Consider the following 16,761-nt stretch of genomic DNA (forward strand, 5'->3'; position numbering starts at 1 on the left):
GGATGTTGTGACAAGTCAGCCATCACAAGAAAAGTGTGTCGTTTGCCTTCAGCCTCGTTCAGCCACATTTTGCTTCGATCCCTGTGGCCACGCTAATGCATGTGAAAGTTGCGCGTCACAGATCGTAGACTTGGGATATCATTGTCCGACATGTCGTGTAACTGTGGCCAAAATAATTAAAATATTTTCATAGTTTTAACGTTGTTTGTGTTTTGCTTTGCATGTTAGATTAGTTTAATGAATGTACTGGGTCAGTAGACCAGCGTCACTTACGATCTATCAATTTTGAAATTGGTTTCGCCCAATTCTAGGCTTCAGCAAAAGGCCGAATTCGTGAAGTCGGATCGAATCTTGGATCGAACCCACAATTTCCTGTTCACAAACTCGGATTTAATCTTTGATTATTGATTCTACTTGTCTTTCATCTCAGATTTAAACAATCTTTCATTAATGAAAGAAGTGGCGAATCAGTGATTAACTTCTAATTTCTGAATAAGCCTACAAAATTGTGGGCTCAATCCGAGGTCGAGTTATAGGAGATGCGATCCGACTTTGTGAATTCGACTTTAAAACAATGATGATGTTCAGGTTGGTCTTATTCGCTATCTCTCGTCGCTGTTTTTTGTGTTGCTCCAATGTTTCTACTTTGTTGTATAGGCTACTTGTGTCTTACCTTATTGTTTTGTGTTTCGTTAAGAACTAATTTTTCATGTTGCTACTAGCAGACACGTACTATCCGAAAAAAGAAACGTAATTTTTTCATTATTTACTTTATTTCATTTTTATTAAACCTGCAACTGTATCCGATCATTTTGTACACCCTGTAAATGTTTGGTTTTGCACGTGAAATTCCTTTAATCGTGGCTTGACACTTTGAAGGTTGGGACATAGGCGTAGCCGGGGGGGGGAGGCAAAGGGGCCATGCCCTCCCAAATTTCTAAGATTTGCCTATCAATGGTTACATTATAGTAAGAAAGTAATGGCTGATGTACCCCGACTTTTGTTCCAGCTTCTCGGTGTTATGGAGAGTTACACATTATACAAGGATCGATAGACTAGGAAGCGACCCGAACGATAGAATGTACAAAGTAAACAAAATCATCCAGTTTCGGTAACTTTTTCAGTATCTGGAAAGCACACGTAAATAAATAACGCGAAATTGTAAGAATATTATACAGAAAAATTGACGAGTAATTCAAGCTAAAAACACTTTTTAGACAATTTAAAAAGTACAATTTGTAAACATTGAAAATCTGCGAAATATTTGTTGCAAAAGTTATTGTAAAACTGTTCAGAAATTAGACGTAATTAAATATTGAGAAACAATGTAGGCTACTCAGATCAATCAGGAAATTAGAGTCAGCATAAGTTTGCCTCCATTGTTTCTCAGTATTTAATTACGTCTGATTTATAAACAGTTTTACAATAACTTTTGCAACAAATGTTTGGCAGTTTTTAATGTTTCACAAATTTTACGTTTTATAATGTCTAAACAGCGTTTTTAGTCTTATTTACCAGTCACTTTTTCCCTATAATTATATTCAAGGCCGTATTAAGGGTTTATGGGGCCCTGGGCTGAGCTGAAAGTGGGGGCCCTTATCAAGTGACATTTTTTGCTAAAAAAGGTTATCGATCAATGACACTAAAAGCATTTCTCAGCAGCTGGGGGCTCTGCCTTCAAACCCAGAGTTGTGTGTATCGTGTAGTTGGTACTGTGCTTTTGCTGCGATTGGGATCGAAAAAAGCGATTAAACAAGAACATTATTTTTAGAACAACAAAATGACATAATTTGTTCAATGCTGACTTCATTAGAGGGGTGCAAACTCTCAAACTTACCCGAGCGACCCGAGCGCAATACTCTCAAACTTACCCGAACTTACCCGATTCTCTAGGCAGGCTACGCCACTGTTCTCTAGTTGTCTTTTTGAAAGCAAAACCAATCATTTTAGAGCAGATCAACAAATGTATCCATTTGTGAGATAGGTTATTACTGTTCAAAGTGAACTTGATTCTTTCTCCACAATTTTTAGTGGCAACATTTTCAATACAAATTGCTAATAGGCGATTGTTGATAGATAGCCTACTGTACGATAACATGTTCATTTTGTGCAATATACTGTTCAAAACAAACAATATTGTCCCAAGAAAATTGTGAGGAAAAACCTAGTTAATTTTCAACAGTACAGTATTTCTTCGGAAAAGATTTATTTTCTGGTTGAAAAGCAAATTTTGGAATGACAATAAACTTTTAGTGCCTGGTGTGAATGGTGTCGAATACTTAAACACAAAACTGTTGAGATACAGAGCGATCAAAGTAAGCTTAATCGTTTCACAAAAACACTAAACGTTTTGTTTTTGGCGCAACTTTACGTATGAACTGTGAATTGTTTGTCAGCTTCACACGATAAAAACAAAATCATATTCATAGGAGTAGGCTATAGGCAGGGCCGGATTAACCATTAGGCTAATAAGGCTATAGCCTTAGGCCCTGGAAAAATTCGGCCCTCAATTATTTTTTTAAGGTTAAATTTTTGTAAAGCTGGTAGTGATACAGATCCAGTACAGTAGGCCTACAGTTTTTGCTTAAAAACGAATGACTGAGTTGAGTCAATACATATGAAGAGCCCATTTCCAATACCACGTAAGCGCCACTTTTATCGAAATTGAGTTTAGAGCAGGGCTTTTCAACCGGGAGCCGTTTGTCGGAGGGTTGCGAGGCGCTTGAAATTCCAGTGTATTGTTTTCAATTCTTTTTTGCCAGAAAAGATTAAAAACTGCGTTTTTTCGCAATTGAGCGTTCCTCTACTTGAGGTTATTATATCGTTTAACAACGCTATGGTAAAAAAGCAAAATTATGTAGAATCCTATGCAAAATATAGATTTCTCAGTATCGTTTTCAACGGCATTAAAAAAATTAGTGTCGGCTATTTTGGAAGTTCTTTTAGCAACATGTGCACGCATTGACAAACTTAATAGCCTAGTTATACAGTATATCTCACTGAAATTGATTTAAATAAATCCATAAAAGATTGCAATAAACTCAAACGGTGAAAGTGCGAAAACGTAGATTATTCTCATTATTTTTTCCCTATAATCTATCTATCCAAGCTTGATAGAAAATGGAAATAACAATCGGAGGAAATATAATAAAAGCCGTAGGCCTAACAACATCGCAAAAAAACGTTTTTCGTTTCGGAAGTATACGTTGGAACAGCAAAACTAAACATAACGGGATGTCGGCATGAATCGAATTTGGTAAATTTTGCATTAAATATGCTTTTGTTGAATACTTTTAAGGGGGGTCGCAAGACTCCATTGATTGCACTGAGGGGGTCGCGGTGGAAAAAAGGTTGCAAACTCCTGGTTCAAAGTGTCATTAGGTAGAGTATTGCCATAGGTAGCCTACCTACTATCGAGTTGTCACGAGCTTAGTTGGCGGAAAGCGACGAATGGAGGTTTGATCATAGTGCTGTTTGCTTATGGCGTCATAAACATTTGTCATGTTTTAGATCAAAAAAAATTGTTTGGAAAAGTGGATTTTATGTTGCTGAAATTTATAGCGACTTAGCTTAATTATTACGGTAACTTGGTTTGCCAACTAAGCATTTTTTGTCGTGATGTGCTTGGATGGGCGATGCCTTAAACAAAGTATTGTTAATCGCTTAAAGTCAAAACATTTGGCCCCCCAAAAATTTTGGGCTGGCTACGCTATGGGGTTGGGGGGATGTCAATTCAACTTTTTTTGTATCAACAGTTGTATCTTTGAAATCACTGAAGCTACGACTACGAGATTTCTTGACTTTTCCTAAATATTATTCAGCTACAGCATATTAAAATAATTTCAATAATTTTGATCAAATACATTATCTTTTAATATAATACGGTATTTTCAGCACCTACCTCAACATTAAATAATAATAACAGCTGGACTAGTTTTCCAAAGTTGGAACGAAAACAAACAATAGCGAGAAAGTAGATTAAGTCTATTGTTATCAGACAGTTTTCTAGGAAAACTGTAGGCCTACTAATCCGCTATACAAGTGCAATTCTTCCATTGTCTGCAGGGAGGAGCAAGGGATAATTGCTTTATCGCATTAGCCTAACGCGAGCAAAAGCTTGGGCTGGACTTTCTATTGTACACCAATTGGGACTTTGATCTTTTAAGCAACTAGTCGATTTTGATATTGTTCAGTCGATTTTTGATATTAATCCGTCGGTTTTGATATTAAGCGATCGATTTTGATATTAGGCAGTCGATTTTGATATTATTCAGTCGGTTTTGATATTAAGCAGTCGGTTTTGATATTATTCAGTCGATTTTGATATTAGGCAGTCGATTTTGATATTAGGCAGTCGATTTAGATATTAGTCAGTCGGTTTTGTTGGTAGGCAGTCGATTTTGATATTAGTCAGTCGATTTTGATATCAAGCAGTCGATTTTGATATTAGGCAGTCGATTTTGATATTGTTCTGTCGATTTTGATATTAGTCAGTCGGTTTTGATATTATTCAGTCGATTTTGATATTAATCAGTCGATTTTGATATTAGTCAGTCGGTTTTGATATTAGGCAGTCGATTTTGATATTATTCAGTCGGTTTTGATATTAAGCAGTCGGTTTTGATATTAGTCAATCGATTTTGATATTAAGCAGTCGGTTTTGATATTATTCAGTCGATTTTGATATTAGTCAGTCGATTTTGATATTAGTCAGTCGATTTTGATATTATTCAGTCGGTTTTGATATTATTCAGTCGGTTTTGATATTATTCAGTCGATTTTGATATTATTCAGTCGATTTTGATATTATTCAGTCGATTTTGATATTAGTCAGTCGATTTTGATATTATTCAGTCGATTTTGATATTAGTCAGTCGGTTTTGATATTATTCAGTCGATTTTGATATTAGGCAGTCGATTTTGATATTATTCAGTCGATTTTGATATTAGGCAGTCGATTTTGATATTAATCAGTCGGTTTTGATATTAGGCAGTCGATTTTGATATTAGGCAGTTGGTTTTGATATTATTCAGTCGGTTTTGATATTATTCAGTCGATTTTGACATTATTCAGTCGATTTTGATATTATTCAGTCGATTTTGATATTAGGCAGTCGATTTTGATATTAGTCAGTCGATTTTGATATTAGTCAGTCGGTTTTGATATTAGGCAGTCGATTTTGATATTAGGCAGTTGGTTTTGATATTATTCAGTCGGTTTTGATATTATTCAGTCGATTTTGATATTAGTCAGTCGATTTTGATACTGTTCAGTTAATGATGTAATTGTATTAGATAAGGTCTTGTGCAGTCAATGTGTAGTTTCTGTTGCTGTGATAATAAGTTGTATGTTCTTAAAGTATTTGATGATATATGTCATTGTGCGATGTAGATGCGTTGTTGGTACTATTGCGGGTGATGATCTTATGATACTGATTTTGTTCTTAAGCCGTTGTTGAGTTCCTTCCAGTGGCGATATTGCTACGATTGTGTGATCGTTCCAACAATGAAGTAAATCAAGGCAAATGATATAAATGCGACACTGATCTATTTCTCTTGTTGATTTTCTGGCGCGTTCCCTTCATTTGATTCTCTTGTCTTTTAGCTCACCTAATCTAGCCCTTTACCCACCAGACAAAAGCGACAAAGAAACTGGTGCATACAAACATGTAAACTCGTTTGGCTAAAGTTTCCTAAAATAACACAAACTGGAAACTTATTAAAGGGGACCTGAAATGAAAAATTAAAATTTTTTTGGTGATTCTTTAGTGTTTAAGTATTATATTTTTCGAAAAAATTTTTTGATATGCTTTTTTGTTTGGGAGATATAACCAAATGAAAATCGGCCACCTGATGGCGCTATGTGTCTTGTGACGTCATCGGCTGGCAACCAAGTAAACAGCTTCATGCATTTGCCTTAGAAACGTCGCATAGGTCATTGTACATTGAGCATAAACAAGATGTCTGAAACAAGACAAGGATTTCTCTTTGAACCAAAAAGACGGCATGAGCAGGGATGAGCAGGTGTCTGGACTAGGTGACTTGTAGCTCTGCCTGTAGATCACGTTGGTAATCGCTGGCCAGAAAATGATTGCTGCACAGTGCACACACGGCAGTGCTTGTTTACAGGTGGGTTTTTGAGTTTCATCGCTGAGATCCATTTCTTCAGCTTGTCGTCATTATGCAGAGGTAAACGATGAAAGGACACCCCTTTGACGATTCCCCGGTTAGTACAACCGGGGGCCATACAAGAAGCCACCACTTCAAGGGCGTGAAAACTCCCTTAGCACAAAATTGTTCGCTGTTTCGGTAGCCTACGCGGTTTGTTCCTTGTGTTTGCACGCAAGACATGAGACCTTGGATGCCGCTTTGCCAGCCAATGACGTCATCAAAATTTTTGACCAATCAGAATCATTCAACTCAAAAAAGGTTTTTTTAAGTTTTTTAATTAATGGTAACACAAAAAATAAAAAAATTGTTGAAAAACGTTTTATTTCAGAAAGATCTACAAATACAAAAGCCATGTATTTTCGTTGCAGTGCACCTTTAAGGTTCTGAAAACTAGATGAACAACAGCCAAGCACTGCATCATACCTTGCATAGATGTAGCATTTTCTTCCAATCTTCTTCATTCCTTGAAAGTCCTGTAGCATCGGCGAGTGTTTGCTTGTTGATCCTTCTGCCATGGACCCTCGGAATGAAGGGTACGACGAGGTTTCTGTATTATAAACAAACAAACCGTGACTAATAAAGAAACCAAAGTTTTATAAAATTCTGTCTCTAGAGCCTCAGTTTGAGCACACAAAACCATCAACCAATACGCATCAAAACGATGTGCCCATTTTTGGACTTCATCTTCAAATGGTCATTGTTAATGATATGGTTCACCAGTCACCACATACCAAAGCCATATTAACCAGCTTTTGCTTGTTATAAGATATCTTCGTATCAGTTGTTGCATCGTTTTAACCACAGAGATATATTTCGTTTGCAAAACGGCAACAGATACAATTCGAAGAAACACTTCATTTTGCACACAACGCAAAAGTCATACACCTTAAACAAAGTGTTCTAGATTTCAAATGTGATGTCAGCTACTTTGAAATGAAGTATCAAGACATTTTTATTTACTTCAAATCTGCAACTATAACCAAAATGCTTTGCATCAGCTTAGTGAGAGTGGATATAATTTATTTCTCTACTTCCAGTATGCATTGGTTTTCATTCTAACCAAAAGGATTCATAATACAGGTTAAAAATGACCAAGTTTTTTAAGCCCAAACAGGGTCAGTGTCAGTATTATAATGAGAGCATTCTTGTATGACATCCATCGAGTAGCTAGTCGCATCTGTACACTTGATAACTGGCAAGAAAAATTATGTTAAGTTGAAAACACTGTCGTAAAAAAAAATTTTTTTCATCGCAGATTTTCATTATTTAATAAGTTTAGGAGATAACTAGTTTTCTTTATTGGTTATACTTTCATAACTTCTTCATGCTACGTTTTTAAATATGAAATTTATATCTACATAAACTGGTATATCAAGTCTATCCATTTATAAGTTGCATAGGCTTATCAGGTGGCTATCCATATACGCGTACAAAAACATCTCAGACAAGATTACTGCAAACCTCAGAAAGGAAAGTAGCTTACAAGCTTAGCAATATTGCTGTGTTTACTCGATACCCAAGAGTGAAGACCATTTTGAAAATGTTAACAAGGATTTGCAGCAAACAGCAGAACTTTCAATGCAGCTGTGCAGGCAAAACCGTAGATCGAATTTTTTAATCGAAGTCACACTTTCGTTTAGAACCATAAGTTTTGGAACAGGTTTATTGTGTCGATCACAATTCACAAATGCTCTCATTGATGAGCACAATGCCAAATTTGCCTCGGAGCAGCAACAAAACTTTGCTTTAATAAATCGCTGGTGGTAGCACTGGCAATTATAACTAAGCTGAGGCCAAAAATACATCAAATGTCAAAATTGACTACAACGCCACTTATGTTAACGTTACTACTAATGTTAACAGCCACTTATGCTGCATTAAACGCATTGTACGAATAATAAGCCAATACCGTGGCTGGAAGATAACTGAAAATGAGTTATTGTTTGAAATAAACAGTAGCTAGAAATCTTGGGATATACCTTATAAAAAAAGCGACTAACTCAGTAGCGGATCTAAGGTTCCCTGTCCGCCTCAAAACGGATAAAAATATGGACCTTTTCTTCATTTTTGCAAAACCTTGCTCGATCACATTTTGTACATTAACCTAGTCGGAGGTATAGCGCAAGCGTGTTTTTGTGTGGCCCTCAAAAACTAAGAAAACAATGCAATATTTGGAAGTAACCGTGGCCTACGAAAATAGTAACACATTGCTTACTTAAGGTGCGTCTACACGACGACTGTTTTCTTGCTTAAGCTAGCTAAACTTCTTGTTTGTTTAAGATAATGAGAAGCTTTAACTGCATTTTTACACCAAACCTGTAACTCCTTCTATGGAAATATAATCTTAATTTAATAAATTTGGTCAAACACAAGATATGCTTTTGAAAAAAAAAATCGCTATTAGGCCACAAAATACGCCAAAAGCTATCAAAACAAAGTGCATTCTGTCACAGCTTCCGAGGGCAACCTTCCCAAGATCTCTGTTGCTTCATCGATTTTTAACAGAGATTGTGCGTTTTCTTCTTCAATTTTTGTTCAGTTAAAACTCTAGTGTCCCCCAATTGTTTTTGTAGATTCGTTATTGGAATGGTTTGACTTTCAGCTTCAAACTCTTTTAACTTCTCAACAGAGCTCGGCCATGTTCAATGTCCATTAGCAAAGTGATGTTAAGTGTCACACAAAACTGGACTTTCTTACATTGACGCAAGGTACAACGACGTTGTTTGTAATGATCTTTACCTATGATTGATTGGTAGCTTGTTAACATCACAAACTGATGCAAAATTGGTCGTTTTTTACATTGATTCAACGTCGAGGACTTGCCTTCTGGTGTTTTAGTGTTTGCACCACACCAACCGATGCCTGGCTCCCTCACCGGGATGCGAGTGTGGTGCCACAGACCAGACAGTAGACCATGTCGTCCATGACTGCCCAATCCATCAACCACCACCACATGCAACGCTTGGGCTGAAGGCCCTGGATGATGAGACTGTCGAGTGGCAGATGACCTCATGCCCTAACATATAGTCCAGAAGAAGACAGCTCATACGACTAAGAAGACCAACCGATGCGAAATTTATGCGAAACTTTTGCTTTCTTTAACAAATTCTCTCCAATCCAATCTTTTCAAAATTAACATCACTTGAGGTTGGATAACAGTAAAAAGTGCAAGTTCTTTATCAAAACTTTACCAATATTCACTTTCTCAAAAGAACAAACAAGTGAGGATTGATGACTTACAGACCAAAGCACATTTTGGCGAATCAATTTGTTTCAATTTCGACAAAATACATCAACTATTTTAGGAAATCCACAAACTTCAACACGGTGGAGGAAAGGATGCCCCTGCAAAAAAAGGCGCTTTGGGTTTGAACTTTCCCAAAAACTACTGGATAAAGTGATAAAGTAGTTGCCAGAAATATTTCTCTTTCCAAGGGTGAGGTTTGTGATCAAGGAAATTGAGGCACAAACCCATAAGGCGCCAATGTTGTCACGGTTCAATGACAAGTCGGTCAACCGTGACGCACTAAAAATAAGGGTCGCCACAACATCTGTAGGGTTTTTGAACACTTTACCAACGTAAATAAAATACAAAACTTCACACACTGTATTCGCCAATCACCACCATGAAGAACGAGTTAAATATGATCATGGCCAAAATAGTAGCCAAACGTAAACCTAACCTCCACGACTGAAGACTATCTTTGCAGCATTCATTTTCGCATTAGAGTTTTAAATTTGTCTGGAGTCCAATCTCCTATCTGGAGACCAATCTGCTACCTTGATGGCAATCATAATCTGGTTTTTTTTTGCTGAGACTTTTCGGTCATTTGTCCGAAATGACTTGAAAAAATTCGGTAAATTTTATTTATTTCGGTCATTTTTAGTCATTTTTGGTCATATATAGTCAATCGACTACATATTTTTTCGGACATTTTGACCGAATTTACTACATTTTTTTCGGACATTTTGCTAAAAAATCGGTCAATGACCGGTAAATGAGCGAAAAAAAAACCCAGGATTCATAATCACTAATTGGAGAAGTGCAAATGAATAACATTTTCCATAAAATGTTCTTGAGTTACATAGCAACAATAAAATTGACCTTTGCAGCTGTCAACATCAAAAAGGTTAAATGATTGTTTTTGTCTTCAATTTGTTCTACTCTAAATTTTAGCAAAAAATACTAATTGATAAATTGTCTTTGGAAAAGATGCAACACGGTTAGAACTTGCAAGACAACATTAATCACGTTTTTGTCGACTCTATGTTGATTAAACGTTGATTACACGTTGCAAAACAATGCAGCAATGTACAAAAAGTTATGGTCTAGGTTTGACTAGATGCCAATAGACTATCGTTTACCATACGGTCTGTTAACTTTGAACAAGAACATCACCAAGTTAAAAATGAAAACGTTAAGTGGAAACTGCAGTAAGTCGTGACCTACGACCTTTACCCTGAAACGCCACGGTCATTGTGCTGCTCGAGATAAAATTACCTGCTGAAACAATTTATCCTGTAACTAAACATAAGCTTAAATATTTTTTTGGAATGTGGCAAAATAGTGATATTTTGTTATCTTCTGATACATTGTTGAAAATTGATTAAGCTTCACTGCAACTGATTTTTGGTTATGTTTCTCGGCAGTCGAGTGTAGCAGGAACACAGCGATAGACACGTGTTTCGCCCATTAGGCTGGGCTCATCAGTACCGTTGCAAATTTGTTAAAACGGAATTTAGTGCCGGGCGGATGTATGTATCAATGTGACTGGTAGAACAAACAAAATAAGCACCAACGGCTTTAACAATATAATCTGTAGCGTTGATAGGGGGGTCCAGGAGGTACTTTTTGATCTGGGTCCGGGGTGAATTTTAAGGCTCGTAACCTTCCCGGGAGGCCGGAAACGTTAAAAAACCACCGCGTATTTTTCAGATATAGTGCGTTTATCTAGAAATATCTTGATTCGGTTCCCGAGGGCCTCATTAGTACCGTGCCCAAATTGTCCTCTTAACGGCCCTGAATATGATACATTTGCACTTTTGAAATGGCGACTTATGCAAAGTACGGTACTTCTTTTATTGCCAAGATTGATTGAGATAGCAATAATCACATATTGTCGAGGTGAATGTAAAGTGCTGGTGATTTATGGACAATGCTTCACACAGTAGTTGCATAACACATGTGCCTAGGAGGACTCCTTCAGCTGCAGCTCTTTTTGGCACAAAGTCGCGGTTAAAAAACAGAAGACATGGCGCATGACAGTTATTCTTTTAATAATTGTGCCCCAAGAAAATATCACTCGAGTTCAAATTAAATTGGTTGTAGTTGTTATCTCTATTAATAAAACATTAAAAACAGGAGTCTGTAGCTATTTTTAGTTGAAGGTTTTGAAGTTCAAAAAATATAAATATATTTTGCGGTCAACTAATACCTTACATAAATGCAATAAGGGATTATCCTAATAAGTCAAAACACCCTCACTGTTTGATAAACAATCTGCACCCATTGGTGACAGGCAGGGCGCTAGAATTGCAAATGTTCGGGACATACAGCTTGGCATTGCAAAGTTGCTGCAAGAGAAGACTGCTGCAGGTGAAACAATCAAGTGCACATGTAAATTGCCTAAACATTGCAGCAACACTTCTTGCAACGACTCAAGCAGCAAAAATTGTCATTTTTACATCATTTGGTGTCACTTGTGCACTTGCAGACGAGAACAACTGTAAAAAATAAAATAAATTTTTCTTAGAAGTTACTTCGTAATAATCTGCTTAGCAAAATCACACTTACGCCGAGGAAAGCGTACATTGACAGCGAATTAGCACCGCACAAAACGGTTTCTAATTTTTGTAAGTAAAGCTGTGGAGAAGAACAGTTTTTGTGTTGCGAAACAGAGGTTTCTACCCAACTTCACACCCTTCCCAGCGTCACTGGACGTTGAAACGATGTTAATTTTTGTTTAGTGAACTGACTGAATCTTGGGGATACAAGACTATTGAAAATGACTTTTTAAAAAGAAAATTTTGTCAACCAACCAAAAGTTCGATTTCTTTAACCACACGTGAGTTCACCTATATTCATTACAGTGGACAAACATCTTCGCAAGTCCCGTTTCATTTGCATCAAAATATCAAGCTTATTTACTTGACTTCAACGCAGAAGTCTTAAACACTAAAGATTGTGTTGACAATTTATATGTAAATTCCAAAAATGGAAGCATTGTTTATCAAAACGAAACCATTGTTTATCGTTTATGAAACAATTTAAGCGCGAACACGAACGGTCTATGGCGTATCTGTTCTCTAATCTGAAGCTCGAGGTGTTTGTTGAGCAGATGGCAGGAGATTGGTTTGTGACATGGGATGCGGTTTGGACGGTTTATTCCAAAACAACTTAAGTCTGTTTTAGTTATAATCACCGTTTTTTTAGTTAAGAAATAACGTTCAATATGCGCATGTCAAGTGCCGTAAACTAAATCAGACGCTTTTCATGAAAGTATTAAACAACTTAAAACTGCGGTCACGCAAACGCAAGAGAAGTACGGTTTACAAAAAACTGATTAAAGGCTTATTAGAACACAAAAGAAAATTTTGTAGATTGTGAAATGCGAAGAACATTTAAACAAGGATCGCAATACAATAAGAAATTAAGCAGGTAAGCAGGAAAAGCTGAAATACAACCAATTGACGGAAAGCTCTGCTAATTGTATTAGCTCTACTACCTGCATTGAGCACCTTTTGCAATTGCTATAATTTACTTTTGAAATAACATACATATTGTCTATTCCTAGTAACCGCACAGTTATGGTAATGGTGTGTTACAATAGCTACAAATGTGGAACAAGTGTATACTGTTACCTCTTGTATTATATTTGCAATGTGACCACATCATGACTTCGGCTTACCCGCCCAACTTCACACAGGCAAAAAAATTGGGGGTCTTTCAAAACATTTGGTCTGATTCGATCAGGAATCGAACCCAGATCTACCAAAAGCAGCGGTAAAGGAACACTGGAAGAATGCAACCAAGGCGAAACAGATGAAAAGGCCAGTGAGCAAAACGTTTTCCCTTGATATGGTTCAATGTTTGCAGACGTTGAACCAACGCACTAACAAGGATCAGTTGTTCTATCCAAACAATCTGCCAGGACACACCATCCCTTCTAAATCACATCGTGGATTAGAAGTGTGACGTGGTGAGAAGTTTTCAACCCTTCGGTAAAGCCCGCAGTGCGTGGCCCTCTCCCTTTTAAAAATGCTGCCTTTGTTTGGTAAGCCTTATGGCATGAACATGTTTCACTAAACTCCACCCCAACTTTACGATCAAGATCTTGCATGTACTGATAATATACTTTTAGTTTGATTATTTATCCGTTAGACAAGTTCAAAGATTGTTAATTTTGTTCATTTTGACTGGGAGGGGGTTTCCTTGTTTAATAAGGAATCATCATCAACGATTGCCTAGTCAAGATTAAAAATGTTTCGTAAAAGTAACATTAGAATACGTTAACGAATACGAAAATGAAGCTTGTTTTTTTAAGTCAAAGGTTAATCTTTCTGTTTTCACTCTGGCTTGTAAGCCATTTAACCGCGGGCAAGATTTTATCTGCTGTTTGGTAAATGTGGGTTGAAGGATGGCGACCACATAATGGTTGTTGTGAAGGTTGGTGCAGACTGCAGAGGTTGCATCGAGCATTAAAATCCATCATTTTTACATGATTCAACGTCAGCAGACGTTGAATCAATGTAAAAATGGTGGATTTTGTTGCCTGGGTTGGTAATAAACAAAGCAACACGATGAACAAGATGTTTGCAGGATAAACTAAACGGTGGAACAATTATTATTCTAGGGCAGAATTTTTTTTCACAGAAACATTGAATGTCTTTACTTTGGCCTCATTAGACTTCTTTTTGCATTTAATTCTTTATATGACGATTTCTAACAATTTTGTGTCCAACAGGTATCAACTACCACCAAAACAAATTTGTCACAAATGTTTTTGTGTATTGTGAAATGGCACTGGGCCGGTTTGTTGGTTTAAACTTGCCACCATTTCAACCAGTTGCTGCCCCTGCTGGCAACTTAGTCTTTTTTAAGTTGATCCAACGTCTGCAGACGTCCAATCAATGAAAAAACTGATTTTCTGGTTACGGCTACCCGGTTTAAAAATAAAATTTCACCACGGCGACTCAAAAGAAATTTACTTCATCAAACGAGAGCAAACAGATTAATATTCAGATCGTTTTTATCACGTGGTCACAGCAATTTTATAGTTGCAGAAGATGAAAGTTTGATCGGATAGCTATTGAAAGATAAAAAAGTGTTTGTAAACTGCAACTGACTACCCATGCAAATCACAAAACCTATCCTTAAAACCAAAGTTTAAGGCAAAGTAAAAACGTGGCTGTGTACTAAGTTGAAATTATTGTGGTCCAAAGCAAACAAAACTGGAGTTTTCAAGTCTGATTAGAGCTTTTTTAGCTTTAATTAATTTGCGAAATATTAATACGAAGTGTTAATAGTTATTGTGTAATCTCGAGTACATTCTATGGCTTTCAATTCCAATTCAATGCAATGTTGCAACCACCATTGGTTTGTTTGTAAAATACGTTTTCCAATATTAGGTTTATTTTCAGAACAAAATCTTTAAACTACGGAAATTGCTTTGGGGCTTAAAACTATTTCAAAGAAAAATGGTCAAAAATTTGCCAAAAGAGTTGTTTCGTTTATTTAAATTGCTCTTGTTGATTTTATCTCCGTGCAATAAAGTTCCGCCCAGTTATAGCAAGTTGCAGTTATTGACAAGAGATATACCAAAAAGTAATATAAAAAAGATAAAACGAAGAAAACTCACAAGAGCACAAGGAGGCTACCACTCAACATTATTAAAGATGAATTATTATAGGAATCTACGTCGGACAATACAAACTTCACAAAAAACTACTCAATTAAAATCACGAGATGTTTTGCAAACACTTCACTAACATTTGTAATCGTTGTTGTAGACCGCGAATTGGTTCTCATTGGACAACCAACAACATGATTTCAATGATCAAAACGCAGAAGAGCATACAGAGAAAGGGTCTTGCTTCAACAAACATGTCTTTTCATAAAGGAATCGCTTTTCAATGTCGAATGAACGTAATGCCACTGCACAAGCACTCTTGATGATATGAAGTATAAACTAAACAAAGAAAGTAAGGAAGACCCAACAGCCAGATTTCAATCATAATTGCTTATCCATTATGATTTGGTATAGACATCTTCTCATGCGGAAAGGTCAACAAGGAAATATTGCTCTAAGAGTCAACCACAAATTACATCGAAGAACACAGAATGATCTCAAGATGTGGACAAATGTATTTTCATTGGTTCATTAATCATTAGCATATTGCATTATAACTAGTTTAAGAAGTTCATATAAATCGTTATTTAATTCTGAAAGCTATTTGAAACAGCTGCTTATCTGCGTTATGAATATTGCTACTTTTTCATGTATCTTGAAATGATGGTATATTACAACATTGTAGCTGGCCGCCTGGCCTGGTACCGAGGCTGTAAATTCGGAGGGATTTGGCGTGTCCGAAGTCGGACTCAGCCACTTATAAACCGAGGAGTCGGAGTAGGAGTCGTATGTTTTTCGCCCGATTTTAAAGCCCTGACTGGTGCAACGTTTTTCGCCAGGGTTAGTTGATGGAAAAATAATCCTTGAGGTTTACAAATTGATGAAAGAAAAGTGATCCATTACATGAACGTTAGTGCGAAACAATATTGCACCTACCTTGGGCTTCGTATGTGTTCAATGGAACAATGTCTTCGGGTATTGTCGATGCAACGACGACTAGATGGAAAATCAGAAGAGTTGAAAGTAACTTAGCTTCAGAAAAGGCGACATCTTGAATGAATTGTCTTGGAAACTGCATTTTGAACGAAGAGGTACGATCTATTCTTCAGGTACAATCTAAAGACTCTTAGTCGGTATGCATTGTCCCATTCTCCATAAGGAATATCAAGTTTAAAAAGTTGTTTGGAGAAGGCAAGTTGTTCTTGACGTCACTTCACAGCAATTCTGGAGCAATAATTAGATTTTGTCTGCAGGCATTGCAAGCAATTTGTAGCAACTTTTGTTTTCAAACGAAACTTTCTTGATGAACAGCATACACGTAGGATCTCAGATAATGATGATCCTTGGCATAAACGGTCAATGTGTTTGTGTTTGGTGTTAGTCTTCTTGCAAAAACAAACACATAAGTGTAAAGAATTAAAAAATGAATACTTTCTGCAAAATCTGTGAGAAAAAAATTGGTCAGTGATGTGCAGTTAAAACAATAAGACCGATGGGAATCGCACTTAAATTGTAATTACCGACTTATCATAATTACCTTAACCTACAAAGTAGCCAAAACTGCAACTGATTACTGCTATGATCACTTATCACTTTCATATTGACTTTTGACTATTTACTATTGACACAAATGCAAATGCGGACAGGAGCAAACGATACAACATCTACTCGAATGCCCCGACCTAAAATCAAGATGCTCTGCTCAGGATTTAGCCGAGTTCAACGATAGAGCAGCTTGCGT

At 36.7% G+C, this 16,761-nt stretch overlaps 1 protein-coding gene across 2 annotated transcripts in view; it reads right to left on the reverse strand.

Moving 5' to 3' along the window:
- Positions 1-16,761, reverse strand: part of LOC145775638 (uncharacterized) — a 55,253-nt gene that overhangs the window by 25,920 nt on the left and 12,572 nt on the right. Inside the window, exons 1-2 of one of the 2 annotated variants that reach the window (XM_082586963.1) lie at positions 15,957-16,421; positions 6,595-6,718 (exon numbers count right to left, since the gene is read on the reverse strand). In XM_082586963.1, coding sequence (XP_082443089.1) covers positions 6,595-6,718; positions 15,957-16,098 — 266 coding nt within the window. In that variant the 5' untranslated portion in view covers positions 16,099-16,421. Of the gene's footprint in view, positions 1-6,594; positions 6,719-15,956; positions 16,422-16,761 lie in introns of those variants that run through there. The other variant, XM_082586964.1, reaches the window with a different exon arrangement.

This window comes from Aplidium turbinatum, chromosome 8 (genome assembly GCF_918807975.1).
Source record: "Aplidium turbinatum chromosome 8, kaAplTurb1.1, whole genome shotgun sequence".
NCBI classification, from domain to species: Eukaryota; Metazoa; Chordata; class Ascidiacea; order Aplousobranchia; family Polyclinidae; genus Aplidium; species Aplidium turbinatum.